The sequence below is a fragment of the Canis lupus genome, chromosome 24 (assembly GCF_048164855.1).
Source record: "Canis lupus baileyi chromosome 24, mCanLup2.hap1, whole genome shotgun sequence".
Taxonomy (NCBI): Eukaryota; Metazoa; Chordata; class Mammalia; order Carnivora; family Canidae; genus Canis; species Canis lupus.
The window spans coordinates 21,574,002-21,590,030 of NC_132861.1; the positions used below are offsets into that span (position 1 = coordinate 21,574,002).

Consider the following 16,029-nt stretch of genomic DNA (forward strand, 5'->3'; position numbering starts at 1 on the left):
TTTCTCTTCACTAAACAATTCAATACACTTACATCTACCAAAAAATGAATCAGATGATTTTTAATGTTACAAACTTAAAAACATTTTATCCCCTTGTATCTTAAACAGTGAGCTCCTACAATGCATTTCAGGAGTTTTTACAAGTTTAAAACCTAGATAATAGGCAAACTACATTTTTTGGGGGGCAAATATCAATTAACATCAATCAAAGAAAAACAAATTCCTATATTTTAATTTATATACTATGAAAAAATAATTATATACTATGATAGTGTTAGACACTGCTATAGATTATCTGCTTGTATCCAGCTCTAATATATTGTAATGTCCACTGAGAGTGGATAAGAAAAATATTAATAATATGGATTTCCTGTGCTGAAATAAAATAACTGAAAGAGTTATTGTTTATAATCCAATTACAAAGCTCCCATCCTGGAAGGTGCGATTCTACAACAGGCGATGATCGTACTGATTTCATGACCCCATTCTCTGAAGTCAACTACACAGAGATCACAAAGCAGAATAAATCTTTAATCTTGGCATTTGTAACTGGAAATAGAGAACTAGGCACTTTGAACCACTGAGAATAATCACTCCTTGTACATGAGTCTAAGTCAGTAGTCATCATTGTTATACTGCTCATAATTTCAACTGCTTATACATGACTCAATATTTGATGCTACCTTCTTTATCATGTAAAGAAGTTACAAAAATGGAAGAAGCAAAGAATATTTAGAATTATTTTTGCCTCAAAAGAAATTTTTTTTTGCCTAAATTCCAAGGATGAAGTTTAGCTAAACTTAGTTACTAAAAATTACAACATTTTGAGTTTTGTAACTCGTAAACTTTTATAAAAACTAAATATGAAATTATACTCTATTGACTTCAATATAGCCACTCAAAGATAATTTCACTTGAACCATGTAATATTAGAAAAGCAGGGAAAACAATATAAAATCAGAAATTTAAATTTAAAATTTTACATACCTGGGGGTGGTTATTTTCACTTTCATCAGGCCTTTCTTGCTCTTGCTCTTGCTCTGATGCCACTTCTAAGTCTGGTTCTGATGACAAATCTATATATTTAGTTAAAATGGACTACTTAGAATGGTTAGATAAAAGCTATTACCTCTATAAAAATAGAAAATATCATTTATCACTTAAGAGTTTAAATTCATCTTTAGCTGAATATTTAAGAAATACTTTTAATTATCTAAAATTTGAGAAATACTAAATGTCACCAGGTTAAAGGCACACAAACATCTCCAAGATTCATTCACAAATTCATCGACTTAATATCCATGAACAAAACAATAAGAAACAAAAGTTTAAAATACAGTAGAAACATATAAAATCACGAGATTATTCTCTACTTTGTAACAGTACCTCTTAAACAACACCCTAAGCTTCAACCACAACGTTATTCATCATTTCCAAAATCATTAGTACTTTTCATGTCTTTATCAGTGTATATCCTCCCTATGGGTGTATGTCCCCGATGAGTAAACGTTTCTGAAATTATTTTCCTCTACTACTTGACAAATTTCCTTGCATCCTTTAGGACTCAGACTGCTGTGTAAAGTCATCCTTGATTATAGCTATCCTTTCCCAGATAAAGATGTATCTCTTTCTTTGGGGTTACCTTAATACCTTACAGGTTTTCTAGTGTACCTTCACCACCTGAACTGTAAACTACTTCCTTATATATCTAGTTCTTTTGCTCCTACACTGTAGGGGACAATCTTGACAATCTGGGGGTGGGGGGGAGGAGGGAGGAGCAGAGGGAGAGAGAAAATCTTGAGCGGGCTCCACCCCTAGTGCTGAGCCCCACCTGGGGCTCCATCTCACAAGTCTGAGATATGACCTGAACTGAAATCAAGAGCTGGACACTCAACCGAATGAACCGCCCAGGCATCCCTGTAGGGGACAATCTCTTAAATCATCTTTGTGTAAACAGTCTTTATGTTACTTAGTACTTACTTACTGAGTTCCCACTAAGTGATAGATAGGGGACCGGGTTTAAAGAAGCATGTGGATATAAGGTGTCAGGAATAGCTTTCCTTAGACATAATGCCTAAACTGAGACTGCAACAGTGACGTCAGACAGATTCAAAGGGATCAGAGGGCAGAAAATGGGGAGAGCATGCAAGGCTGTAGTAAGACGGGAGAGAAGCACACAACAGGGTAAATATTTGTCTAAAATAGAGGGATCAAAGAGGAAGACATCACTAGCAGTTCAGGATACCAGAGATAAGGGCAGACGGTATAAAGGGCTAAAGATGGAAGACTTAGGCAGAAGTCAAGAAGTCAAGTCAAGATTATGAAAGCTTTGTATGTAATTTTAAGATGCCTGGACATAAATATGTTTTCAACAGTTGGTCACGATCGTATATGTATTTGAGACAGATCACTCTAAATACTGTGGGGAGGATGAGTGTGAGGGGCACTGTGATCAAAGATAGGAGATGAATTAGAAGGTAGTAATGCAAAACAAAGATGATACACACCTGAACTGACAGAATGGTTCCAGAAATATTCAGAATATAAAATTATCAGGGCTCAGTACAGAATAAATATGTACTAAGTGAATCAACAATAATCCTGGCATCAAGGGAAAAGAGATATAATTTACATCAACTGTTTTATGTTGCTTGCATGTACTTTGTAATTTTTTTGTTTCACATTTTCCTGTGGTACAGGAGCCTACAGGTGTTTTCTTTTTAAAGTCTTGCTTCTTGGCTCTACCAAGCTCATGAAGAAGTAACAGCAAACAAGTCACTTGTATAGATCAATAAATTTGGATTTACAGTCTATACTCACTACTCCTGGAGATAACTGGAAATCTTTAGAAAATGAGTTCATTCTCATTAAAGAAGAAGAAAAGAAAATAACATAAAACTACAGGAGTGAAAAAATATTATACGATATGTTAGTACACACGTGATCATATGACTGATAAAGGACACTGGATTAACTGATACATTAAGTAGAACACACGTTAGATGTGCTTAATCAACTGAAAATCTTAGTAGAAATAGAACTGACTTTCCATATATTATTTTTAAATGATATTCAATACTTAAAACCAATATTCCTTGGGAACTCTTTACTCATTTAAAATAATAAAACAGCACCTGGGTTGTTCAGCCAGTTAAGTATCCAACTCTTGATTTCAGCTCAGGTCATGATCTCAGGGTTGTGAGACTGAGTCCCACATTGGGCTCCATGCTGAGTGTGGAGCCTGCTTGGGATTCTCTTTCTCCTTCTGCCCATCCCTCCCTCCTTACTTTCTGACACTCTCTAAAAAAGTAAAATAAAAATAATCAAACAAGGAGATGGACTATGCCTACATAGCTGAGAAGAGGATACTATGTAGTAAATTCTCAATGATTACCATTACTGCTGGGAAAGTCAACTCCAAAATAAAGTCATAGAGAATATACGAAATATTTTAATATTCTGTTTGGGAAGGTGCTTTTTTTTTGTTACAGTAAATATAGTATGACCAATACTTATGAATTTAGAGCTATAAAAATAAAGCTAAGAAACGATGTTGTGAGTTAACAATCTTTACATCTCTACCTAGTTTTCCCAACTGGTCCCCAAATTCTAAATCTAATCCTGCTACCCACTCTCAAGTGAATGATGAATACGAGCCTAAAAGAAATTATTTTCTCCTAATTCTCTTTATTTATATGTGGCTTTGGTTAGAGGAAGAATGCAAAAATGTCTTGCTAAAAGATGCTCTGTTTGGTGGTAGGTTGTATGAAAGGAGTAACCACAAATTTTACCACAAAATTATTTCTGAAAAATCAGAACTATGGTGAAATCATGAGGATGCAGAACTCTCTCTGATTCTTTTTTTTTTTTTTTTTTTTCTCTCTCTCTCTCTCTGTTTTCTGGTAGCAGTGATTCACACAGGCCATGGAGCGTAGAATTCTCTAACTGAAACACAGCTCCAATATTAATATTTTATCTATTAAGGTTGTCCAAATTCTGTGGATGTTGACTCATTTTTGATCATTGGTTGTGATACAAATGGGCATTTATTATCAACTTTCAAATCCCCAGTTCTTTGACAAGTCTCATTACTGAGGGACACACTAGAATCCCAATCAGAAGAATCTGAAAACAAAGTTTCCTTTATTAGAATGTAAACAATACAAACTTAATGAATTTGTACAAATTCTTTTGTTAGAGAAACAGCCACAAGTCCTGCTCTTCTCCCAGACACACTACTTACTACTCATTCGTAGCTAATTATATTTTACATGTCCTATACTTGGCATTCACACAGATGTATTTAACTCTCTCTCATTTTCTCTTTTTTATTCTCTAGTATTATATAGTTTAATTCACTCACCAAGCTCTATTACATATTCTATACTCCATAAAAGCTCTGTTCATTGATAATTACGAGTCTTCAAGGTCTGAATGTTTTTAGTAACAAAACTGATGTCTAATCATTTATTTTATGTTTAAATATGCATTTTGTGTTCTAAAGACGGGAGGTTTTAAAAACTTGTAATGAATGGTACTACTTTAATAATAATGAGATGGGTCTTTCCTCAATGCACCAACATCCTCAGAATTTAATTTTTAGACAAATATCATATTTATATGAGAAATGAAAGACTTGGGTAATATAATCCTTTCCGTGTAAAAACAAAGTCTCAGTCCACACTGAGATCCAAAAACTACAGCGCCATGAAACAGAAAATGAATATATAACAAAACTATTGTCCCTTTATAAACAAGATAGGTCTGATTTAAACCTCTTAAGTCAAGGGAAAGAAAAAAGCAAGAAATGCAGAAATGGAACTTTAATGCCCATTTCATCACAAGGGCCCCTTTATCATTTTGTATCCATGAACCCTGTACATGGTTTAAATCAGTTCTCCCTTGTCATCTGAGAATCCCCAGAGTCCCAAGATCCATTGATTCACAAAATCCAAGAGGTGAAAACTATCTTCACAATCGTACTAAATGTTATTTGACATTTTCACTCTCATTCTCTTATTAAGTGTACAATAAAGTTTTCTAAAGATAAAATGTGTGATAGCATCACAACTCACATGATTAGTGGATCACAGCTCTAATGGCTAGCAACATGAGATTGTGTATCCTTGTGGGTTTTTTTTAATATCTTTGTGTTTTAAATGTTTGTTTTAATTTCTAAGATTGTAAATATCAACAGATATAACCCACTTAAGCAGACGTCCTTTGGAATTCTCAATAATTTTTAAATAGTAGAAAAGGACCCTAGGCCGAAAAGGTTCAGAATTACTTTTTTAAAAGATTGTGTCTACCACATATTAAGATACAACTAATTCTTTCCCACATTTCTAATCATCAAAGTCACCATACACACACATACAATCAGAACAAGTGTTTGGCTTAAAATGATCAATATAACAATACAAAGATGAAATGAAGTTAAAACACAACTGATATGTTAGCAAGGGAAGCTTTACTCTAGGTAAAAGTCAGAATTCAAATAAGTATGGTGAACACCGGAAAAATCTTAGAGTCTAATAATTAACTTCTGGGAATCCCTTAGAAGTAAAGGAATTCCAAACCGGGAACATTAGGATTTCAAAACTTAAAAGTAGAAACTTGAACTAAAGCTTACATTTTTAAAATCTCTTTTTCTTATGCTTGTAAATATCTTTTGTTCAAACATGGATGTCAGCAATGAAATAAATCTACCTTATTTATGTCAAATCCTTCAATTAAATTTGTCTCACATACACACACACAAAGAAGAATTTGGTAGAAGAAGACGATGGGCATTTCAATATTTTAGTGTACACCTTTCCACAGGTATATTTGTACTGTAAAATTTACCTGATATGGATGTTTGCTTATCACTCGTTGCTACTCCTTCATTAGGAACAGAATCTTTCACTTTAGTGGTCGACTGGATGGGTATTGAAACAATATGATTAAGACCATGTACATTTCATACAATCTGTAGTTAAAAATTCAAAATAAAAATACAAAAGCTTTACCTCCCAGTGAAGATCTTTTCCAGGAGAATCTAAAACACAAAAGGGACATGTAGTTAATCATACATAAATATGAAAGCCAACTATACATTCATGCAGTTAGGATTAAGCTGAATCCTCATGCTTGGCTTTGAAAGTGATTACATTAGGTTTTGGTCTTGATTCTCCAAACAGGAAGGTGGATTAAGACAGCGACAAGGGATCCCTGGGTGGCGCAGCAGTTTAGCGCCTGCCTTTGGCCCAGGGCGTGATCCTGGAGACCTGGGATCGAATCCCACGTCAGGCTCCCGGTGCATGGAGCCTGCTTCTCCCTCTGCCTATGTCTCTGCCTCTCTCTCTCTCTCTCTCTCTCTCTCTCTGTGACTATCATAAAAAAAAAAAAAAGACAGCGACAAGACAGAAATAGGAACCCATTATAAATACTAGAAAAAAATAGAAATATATGTTCAACATTAACATGCAGTTAGGATTCCAAAAGTAAGATGATGTTTCAAATGAAATAACTAAAACAGAAATCATTAAATGTTGCACATATACCAACATGAACATGCTGATTGATGGGGGAGAAAAGCAATCTTTAATCAGAGGAACAAATGATGACTCTGAGAAGATAAATGTGAAAGCTGATGGTAGAATGCAACAGCACATCCTGATTGCAGTACAGCAGAATCATTGATACCATTCTACTACAAGTATTTGCCATGTTCTTCAATTTGTCCCGTAATTTAGGCAGTACGCAGTTATGATGAATGCATAATTTATTGAATGCGTAATTTATTTTTCACCGAAAACAGTGTTATGAATTGATCAGCCTGGATATACTTGTAGGATAATAGTCAATAAAAGTATTCATTTTTGTCTATACCCATGTGGGCCACTGGTATGCCTACATTTCTTGTATCCTCTAGTTTAGCCATGTTAAAGTTTCTTGGCCCACGCATGCAGGAAGGTATATAAAACACATCTAAGAAATAACGTATAATAAGCTTTCAATATGGAACTATGACTACCAAAATGAAAAAAATCAATTTAATTGCCACCGAATTTTTAGATACTAAAAATCTTTTGTATTTCAAAATCAGTGTCATATTTATCGATAGTAACAATTTTAGCATTTAAGGAATGGACCCTATGATTTCTTTTGTTTCCAAAATTAGTTTGATTTGGTAGACTATGTCAGTCTTGAAAAGGTTTGTTTGAAACAGCTATCATCCCTCAAAATGAGCTATCTGAAAAACAGAAACCCCATGCTTCCATATTCAAATTAATCTCATTTGAATAACGAATATCAAAGCAACATATATCTTTGAGGTCCAATAGATTTGACGAAGATGAATGGTGGCTATGTTTTATCCCAAGTCTAGCACTCCATTTGCTCTCAGTATTCTTTGTGGAGCTGCTGTGATCTAATCTGTTCCAGTACAAATAAACTCAAGCTATCTAAAAATCTAAAAAGTGAGCTCTCGGGCAGCCCCGGTGGACAAAGGATTGGTGCCACCATCAGCCCAGGGTGTGATGCTGGAGACCCAGGATCCGGTCCCATGCCAGGATCCCTGCGTGGAGCCTGCTTCTCCCTCTGCCTGTGTCTCTGCCTCTCTCTAGGTCTGTCATAAAAAAAAAAAGTGAATTCTCTAGAGTTTCCTCACCAACTCCAAAATTTCCTAGCTAAGACGTCTTTCATTTTTCCCTCTTTCCCTTCACTATCCCCTGTCTTCAAAAGTAATTTCTGGGGGCACCTGGGTGGTCCAGTCAGTGGGGGGTCTTAGCTCTTGATTTCAGCTCAGGTCATGAAGTCGGGGTCCTGGGATTAAGTCCCATGGTGGGTTCCTCAATCGGCAGGGAGTCTGCTTAAGGACTCTCTCTCTCTTCCTCTCCCTTTGCCCCCCTCCCTGCTCGCTCACTCTCTCTCTAACATAAATAAATAAATCTTTTTAAAAACTAATTTGTGATCTATGGTCTTGATATTTTTTTTTTTTTTTTTTTTTGCTTTTACAACCTTTTTATGTGGTGGATTTTTTCCACCACTTCTTTCCTCTTTGTTTAGCAATAGTATCTTACATCTATACCTTCTATTTCTGTATCTCCTTGCTCCCTTCTGGTTATAAACATGTTCAGAAATAAAAACAAAATAATGCTTTTTCTTGACGCGGTTATGTCTTGAACTATCCAACAGCTCTTCCAGATTTCTCTACAGGGAAGTCTATACCCATGCTATTGAGCACATGACCCAAGGACCACCGCCACTGGCATCACCTGAGAGGTCAAAATGCAGAATTCCAGACCTGCTGTTCACAGTGTGCATTTTAAACAAGGTCTCGGGCGATTGACTATAATTTGAGAAATCCTGGGTCATACTGAACCCTGCCGCCAAATTCCTTTACCTTAACCTTCTATGATCAAGCCTCAAGTTCATCACTATCAATTCTGAATGTGAAGACGTATTAAAAGTCATAAATGTTCTAATGGAATTTTTATCAGGGCTAAAGCTTCCTTGATCTCCCCCTAATTGACCCTGCTCTCTTTTTCCTTCCAATTCTCTTTTTTGCACGAAATGATACTTACAAAGTACCACCATGTTATATGACATTGAGGTATACATATTTATTTATTTAAAAGATGTTTTCATTTATTTGACACAGAGAGAGCATGCACAAGCAGGCAGAGCAGCAGACAAAGGGAGAGGGAAAAGCAGGCTCCCAGCTCAGCACGGCTCCATCCCAGGTCCCGGGGATCATGGCCCAAGCCAAAAGCAGACCTTCAATTGACTGAGCCACCCAGGCACCCCTAACATATATACATTTATAGCTGACTAGGACATAGCTCTGCATAATCAGCTAGGTCAATCCATAATGTCTTCCCAACAGTGAGAAAAACTCTTAAGAGTGGGAAAATTTTGGTATACTACTCCGACAAGTTTTGGTACTGGAAGCTCACCTGATATTATCCCCACATTTCAAGTAATTTGCTCCTCCTTTTATTATTTTTTTTAAAGATTTTATTTATTTATTCATGAGAGACACAGAGAGAGACAGAGAGAAGAGACAGAGAGAGGCAGAGACACAGGCAGAGGGAGAAGCAGGCTCCATGCACGGAACCTGATGTGGGACTTGATCTCGGAACTCCAGGATCATGCCCTGGGCTGAAGGTAGGCACCAAACCACTGAGCTACCCAGGGAGCTACCCTGCTCTTCCTTTTAAAAGAATTCTTTTATTTTACCACCTTCCACTATAAAGCATTGCTTAATTTTCCTCCATTTACTCCCTGTACTCTCAGCCGTTCTCATCATTCCCTCTTTGCTCTTTTCCAACTATTTCCAGGCTTTCCTTAGGCCTTGGAATACCTGGAAATGGAACCAGTAATTTAGCTCCTTTAGTGGTACTCCCAATTTAATCTGCAGCTGATAAAAATAAACCTGATAAAATATAGAACTTACCTCCTTTTCACATCTTTCTTTCTATGCATTTAATAGGTGATTTTCTTTGGAAATTAGGATACGTGAGAATGTGTTTTAAATCAACATTCTGTCAAATGACTTTTTATAAAATACAATTCTTACCTTCTACTTGTTCATTGAATATACTTTGCCCTTGTTGATCTGCAGCTCCAGGTAAACAATCAACAGATTTCTTTGGAAGTCTTACAGAAATACTCTGTTAAAATTAACATCAATAGTGAGTTGCATAAAGATTTCCAAATCCTTTTCTAAGAAAATATTAGAATGTTCTACTTTAATCACAATCAGACATACAAATAAGAAAAGCATGTATTGAAAACCAACACATTTAAAAACCTCATCTATGCTCTCTCAATTAAGTGCACCTTTTTATCTTCATTTGGTCATTAACTCTACACTGAACATGGAAGGCCAGAGTAAATATTTTCACAGACAAGAAGACTGACTTATACGTACATTTCATCAAGGAAATAACAAAACACCTGACTCTACTTTGTATTTTCCACCAGGATAAAAGGACAGTAAAACTATGTATTGAAAAAAATTCTTTAATAAGTATATTTGCTATAAATTTAAACTGTTCCTAATGCCAGAAAGTTTTTTAGTCTTAAAATAAGATACTTGGCATGATAAGAAACCTTGGAGTACATCATGTTGAGTATAAACAGAACACTGTGGTAGCTGCTGCTTCACTTAAACAAAAGCTTGGAATTTTTATTGGTAGGAAAAAATGGTTGAATGAAATGGCAAAGCAGGAAGAAAAACTTTTCCTGAAATTATGTTTAAATAATAGCAAAATATTTTAGATACAGGTATGAAATGCTTCAAAAAGTATAGTAAGCTTTCAGAAGGGAAGAATAAGAACATTTATTGAGGGCAACCCTGTCGGGACCCCTCTCACTTCAAAGAGCTTTCTCTGTATCTTTACTGAATAAACTTCTTTCATTTTACTCACTCATGCAAAAACAGCATGATTATTGATTAATCACCTAAAAGGTACCAGGCATTTGTTTTAGTACGCTCAGCTTCTTTTCTACACACAAAAATAACAATGATTATAACAATGGAGTGGGACTTCCTGCTTCCTGGTCATTCTAAGATATTGGAGTAAAATGAACAGATGTGCTCCATGGTCTCTCTGTCCAGAATGTCCTTCTCCAAGATATTCTTGCGACTGGTCCTTCCCACCCTTCACTTGGCAGCTCTGGCCACACTCAGAGAGATCTTTTCTCACTACCAAAATTCCACTCCCGTTCTCATCTCCACCCTAACTACAAACACCTCCAATATTCCCTAAATTAACGTTTCCATTTTTTCTTTTTACATGGAACACTTACAGTGATTTATAATGGATCAGTTTCCTTATTTTTCTGCTCCTACCACTACAACCTGTACAGCCTGGTCACAGTCAGTATTCAGTAACAGAAATGTATTTAAGGTCGAAACACTGAAAATCATCTCACTGAGGGGGTGCCTGGGTGGCTCAGTCAGTTGAGCATCCAAATCTTGATTTCAACTCAGGTCATGGTCTCAGGGTCGTGAGATCGAACCTCACAATGGGCTCTGTGTTGAGCATGAAGCAAAGTTAGGATTCTCTCTCTCCCTCTGCTCCTCCCCGCCTGCTCACAACGTGTGTGCTCTCTCTCTCTCTAAAACATAATCATCATCCTCATCTCACTGAGAGGGTCTAAGTACCAAATCACTATACTGTCAGCCCCTGAAGAATGCAAGTCAAATATCTACAAATGACTTTTGATGCCCCCAAAACCTAACTACAGTCAAATATCCACAAATGACTTTTGATGCCCCCAAAACTTAACTACTCATCTCTTATTGAATTTCCTACTTTAAGAGCAATTAGACTTAAAAATAGGAAATGTATATGAAAAACCAAAACATTTCAATAAAAGACTCACATATATGCTCTCTAGATCTAAGCTAGATCTTAACCCTCATTTGGCCACTGACTGTAAACTGAGCATGGAAGGTCAAGTAAATTATAACCTGATGTTGACCTTACCAATGACATAAAGGCAATGAAAAAACTTTGTATATTATATGTACTATACACTATATCCTTAAAATATAAAGAAAAGGTTATCAAGAAAATCATAAGGAAGGGAAACTACATTAAGAAAATACTGTATCGAAAAGCATCTGTAAATGGACAGGCAATTCAAGCCCATCTTGCTCAAGGGCCAACTGTACACCTACACAATGTCTCTAATCACAGGCTACTGAAACTTAACATACCTCAAATTAGAAATCCACCTGTCTACTCTAACTTTCCCATTCTTTTCTTAACACTTGCCATTTTACTGTCCTTCAGAAATCTTCACATTTAAAAACCATGCCCTCTATATTTAGTAAATCACTAAAATACTGCTGTGATCATTTTTGTCTATTTCTAAAGCATTCTTTACTCCTTACAAAGTGCTTTCACCTTTGTTACCACATTTGGTCATGACACATACCTAAGAGGTACGTATTAGTATCATTTTTATGAATGAGGTAACTGACATTCAAACAAAAAATGGTTAAGCAAGTTTTTCTGAGATCCCACAGCAAGTAAGTGACAGAATCAGGATGGCAGCACATCTTTTGACTTCAAATACAGTGCTCACAGCATTGTAGAGCAGCTGCCTCTATTAAGACATGGGCCCTTTTTACCTTCTTCCATAGTTGTCACCTTAGAATAAGTCATCATTATTTATACTTATGTTACTATAAGTAGGGCTGCCACAAAGGTACTCAATGCATGCTATTTTAACTATCCAAAATGTTTTTACCTTTTAAAGTACCACTAAATCATGGGGGCCTTGATGGCTGAGTCAGTTCTGAGATCAAGCCCCAAGTCATCAGCCTCCCTGCTCAGTGGGGAGCCTGCTTCTTCCTCTCCCTTTGCCCCTTCCCCCGCTCATGCACACGCTCGCTCTCATAAATAAATAAATAAATTAATTAATTAATTAATTAATCTTTACAAAAATAAATGAATAAAGTACCACTAAACCACATTGTTAATTATACTCCCAATGCTCCTTGTAGATCTACCTGACAATCCAAATATAACACTTTTAGGCAGCCTGGATGTCTCCGTTGGTTGAGCATCCAATACTTGGTATCAGCTCAGGTCATGATCTCGTGGTCATGGAATTAAGCCCTGTGATGGGCTCTGCGCTCAGAATGGAGTCTGCTTCAGATTGTGTCTCCTTCTGTCTCCTTCTCCCTCCCACTCACTCTCTCAATAATACATAAAATCTTTTAATAAATCTTTAAATATATAGTTAATATATAAATTATGATATAATATACATTATGCATAATACACAAACTATATATGCTTTATATATAAAAATAGAATATGGAAATTATATGATACACATGTTAATAAATTTAATATATATAAACATAATGCATATGATTTATACTTCTAAAAAACTATAATCCAAACTCTGTCTAGATCACATTAGAAGTTTTCCACATCCATACACACCACAGAATCATACATTTCACCATAGGTTGACCTAGAGTTATTCTTTAGATTTTTAGATAACTTTAAAATCCAAACTCGGGATATCTCTGCCTCTCTGTGTGTGTGTCTCTCATGAGTAAATGGATGAAATAGAGAAAAAAAAAAGACTCAACACATTTTTTTAAAAGATTTTATTTATTCATGAGAAACACAGAGAGAGAGAGAGAGGCAGAGACACAGGCAGAGGTAGAAGCAGGCTCCCCACAGGGACCCCAATGTGGGACTCAATCCCTGGAGCCTGGGACCGTGCCCGGAGCAGAAAGCAGATGCTCAACCACTGAGCCACCCAGGCGTCCTGATTCCTTAACACTTCTAAGCTCAGTTTTCTGCCATACTACCACACACTTTTCACTAAGTTAAGCTTGCAAATGAGCAGAACTCTATTAACATATTTAGCACATAATTATCAATTACACGTAAAAAGTATAAGGAATTTGTTTTTATGGGCAAATACAGACATAAGAGCATGAAGTCTAAGCATCGCTTTTATGTTACAATATCACTCATTGCTTATATTTTAACATAATAAGAAGACAATACCTCAGAATCCCAAGGTGAACTATCTTCTTCTCCTAAAGCTGACATCCTATCTGTAAAATATAGTCACAAATACATTAATGAGAACATGTATTACTATGAATTCTAAACACATATACAAGCTTATCCACATTCACAAATATTTCAATAAAAGTAATAGGAGATAAGATTTTCAGAGGGATGAAGCATTTTCAGGAAGAAAAAGTTCACAGTAGTAGCGATACATAGAAAGAAAGCAAAAGAAAAATAACTTCGTGAAATGAAATGGATAACAAATTTGGATCTACATACTTTCATATTGTTTTATACTAGCCTGTAAGCATAGAAAAACAACTCATAGAGGTTCACTAACTTACCACTCGTATTATTTTTGTGTGCTCTATCAGCAGAAGTCAAATTGTCATTAACTGCTTGCTCTTGTGAAGCACTTTCAATAATATCAATACCATTGTCCTTTTTTCCAATTGCCGGCTTCATTGCTCCTTCCTATAAGAACACCACCACAAAAAAAAAAAAAAAAAGGCTTCAGAAAACATCACATTAATTCACTTACTCTCACACTCCTCAGAAAGACAAATACATACCATATCTGTCAAGTCATAGGCACTATCCTGGGAGAAGCTGGAAATAGAAATAAAAGAGGGAGTCTGCCCTATATGCTACTAGGGGGACAGATGGACAAAAACAAATAAGAACAGAAGAGGATCATTCTCTAGTTCTACAAGTGAAGTGAATAAAGTTCAGTGAAGGCACAAGGAGAAAAAAGTTGTATATGGGAAGCTCAGGAAATGCTGCAACGGTAAGGCTGTATCTTGAAAGACAAAGTATACAAGGAGTGTGTGAAGGGCATTCTAGCAAAGGTAGAATGATCAAAAGGATGAAGTAGGAAATAGCATAGTAAGTGACAATAGCTCAGAATGTGGCAAAACTAGGACACAATTATTGGGAATGGGAAAAAGAGATATAATTGGAAAATCAGGACTGAACTGAGAAAGGCAGGGGTCATGCTAGGATATGAACTTCCTCCTTCAGGTATTGGGGAATCCACTAAATAAGCATCATCACAAATATATTTTAGAAACGTTACTCTAGGATCAATGTAAAGATGAACATAAAGGAACCAAAATAGAAGAGTATTTCAAAATTATAGATGAGAAAGGTGAATTACAGTAATAAGATGTGAAAAACTGTAAACAGGTAAAGATACTGCATGTGGTGGAGTGACTGGATATGTTTTTTGTTGTTGTTGTTTTGTTTTTTTGGTTTTTTAAAAGATTTATTTATTTACTTTTGGAGAGAATGAGAGAGTGTGTGTCTATGCAGAGGGAGGGACAGAGGAAGAGGAAGAGAATCCTCAAGCAGCCTCTCCACTCTGCACAGAGCCCAACACAGGGCTCAATACTGGGACCATGAGATCATGACCTGAGCCAACATTAAGAGTCAGATGCTTAACCAAGGGAGCCACCCCAATCACCTGGATGTGATGTCACCTAATTTTAGGGAAGTTTAGAGTCCAGGATTTTTTTCTGCTTCAGTGTTCCAATGGTGCTTTATACTAGGGTGGGGAAAACAAATGACAAAGCAGATTACAAAGTCAGGAAGAGCAGAGTCAGAAATAATGTCTTCAGTCTGGGACTTCATCAAATCTGAAGCACCCAGGGGACTTATTAAGAAAGTTTTAGATAAATACATTTGGAGTAGGAAAAAAAATGACAATACTCAGGAAAACCACATGATGTTCAAAAGTCATCCATAAAACATACTAACCTGATATAATTAATGTCAGCCTGCACAAACCTCTGAAATTTTCAAAATAAAAATAAAAGAAGGGGGGAAAAACCATGGGATTCAGTACTTCACTTATATATTTCAACATTACTTTCTAGAACAGAAAATATGCTTTTATTAATATAGGCAAGTAATGAACACCTGGATGGCTCAGTTGGCTAAGCATCCAACTCTTGATTTCGGCTCAGGTCATGATGTCAGGATTGTGACATTGAACTTTACATCAGACTCCATGCTCAGCAGGGATTCTGCTTCTCTCCTTCTCTCTGCCCCTCTCCCCCCACTTCTGAAATAAATAAATCCTTAGAAAAATGCATATATATGTGGGCATGTATTCATTTCTGTAACGAATAGCATTTTTAAGATAAATAGAAAGATTTAATTGCAAAACACCAATTGAAGATTTTGTGAGAATATTCCTTTTTATTTTATCGTTTTTAAAGATTTTGTTTACTTATTCATGAGAGACGCAGAGAGAGAGAGAGAGGCAGAGACACAGGCAGAGGGAGAAGCAAGCTCCTGCAGGGAACCCGACGTGGGAATCGATCCCAGGTCTCCAGGATCAGGTCCTGGGCTGAAGGCGGCGCTAAACCACTGAGCCACCCAGGCTGCCACAATATTCCTTTTTAAAAATGAATCTTAAAGCTAAGATTTAAGTTGTAGAAGAGAAATATTTTAGGGATTACAGAATTTTAAGGCACTTTATGAG

General features: G+C 36.2%; 1 protein-coding gene across 10 annotated transcripts in view; it reads right to left on the reverse strand.

The window, feature by feature from the left end:
- Window positions 1-16,029, reverse strand: part of LOC140615870 (ankyrin repeat domain-containing protein 26-like) — a 185,417-nt gene that overhangs the window by 62,802 nt on the left and 106,586 nt on the right. For all 10 annotated transcript variants that reach the window (XR_012016381.1, XM_072795925.1, XM_072795926.1 and 7 more), the window contains 6 exons: window positions 13,889-14,018; window positions 13,536-13,585; window positions 9,566-9,659; window positions 6,012-6,040; window positions 5,848-5,920; window positions 988-1,076 (listed from right to left, as the gene is read on the reverse strand). Coding sequence is in view for 9 of the 10 variants with exons in the window: in XM_072795925.1 (XP_072652026.1) it covers window positions 988-1,076; window positions 5,848-5,920; window positions 6,012-6,040; window positions 9,566-9,659; window positions 13,536-13,585; window positions 13,889-14,018 (465 nt within the window). In the remaining variant the exon portion in view is untranslated. The remainder of the gene's footprint in view (window positions 1-987; window positions 1,077-5,847; window positions 5,921-6,011; window positions 6,041-9,565; window positions 9,660-13,535; window positions 13,586-13,888; window positions 14,019-16,029) is intronic.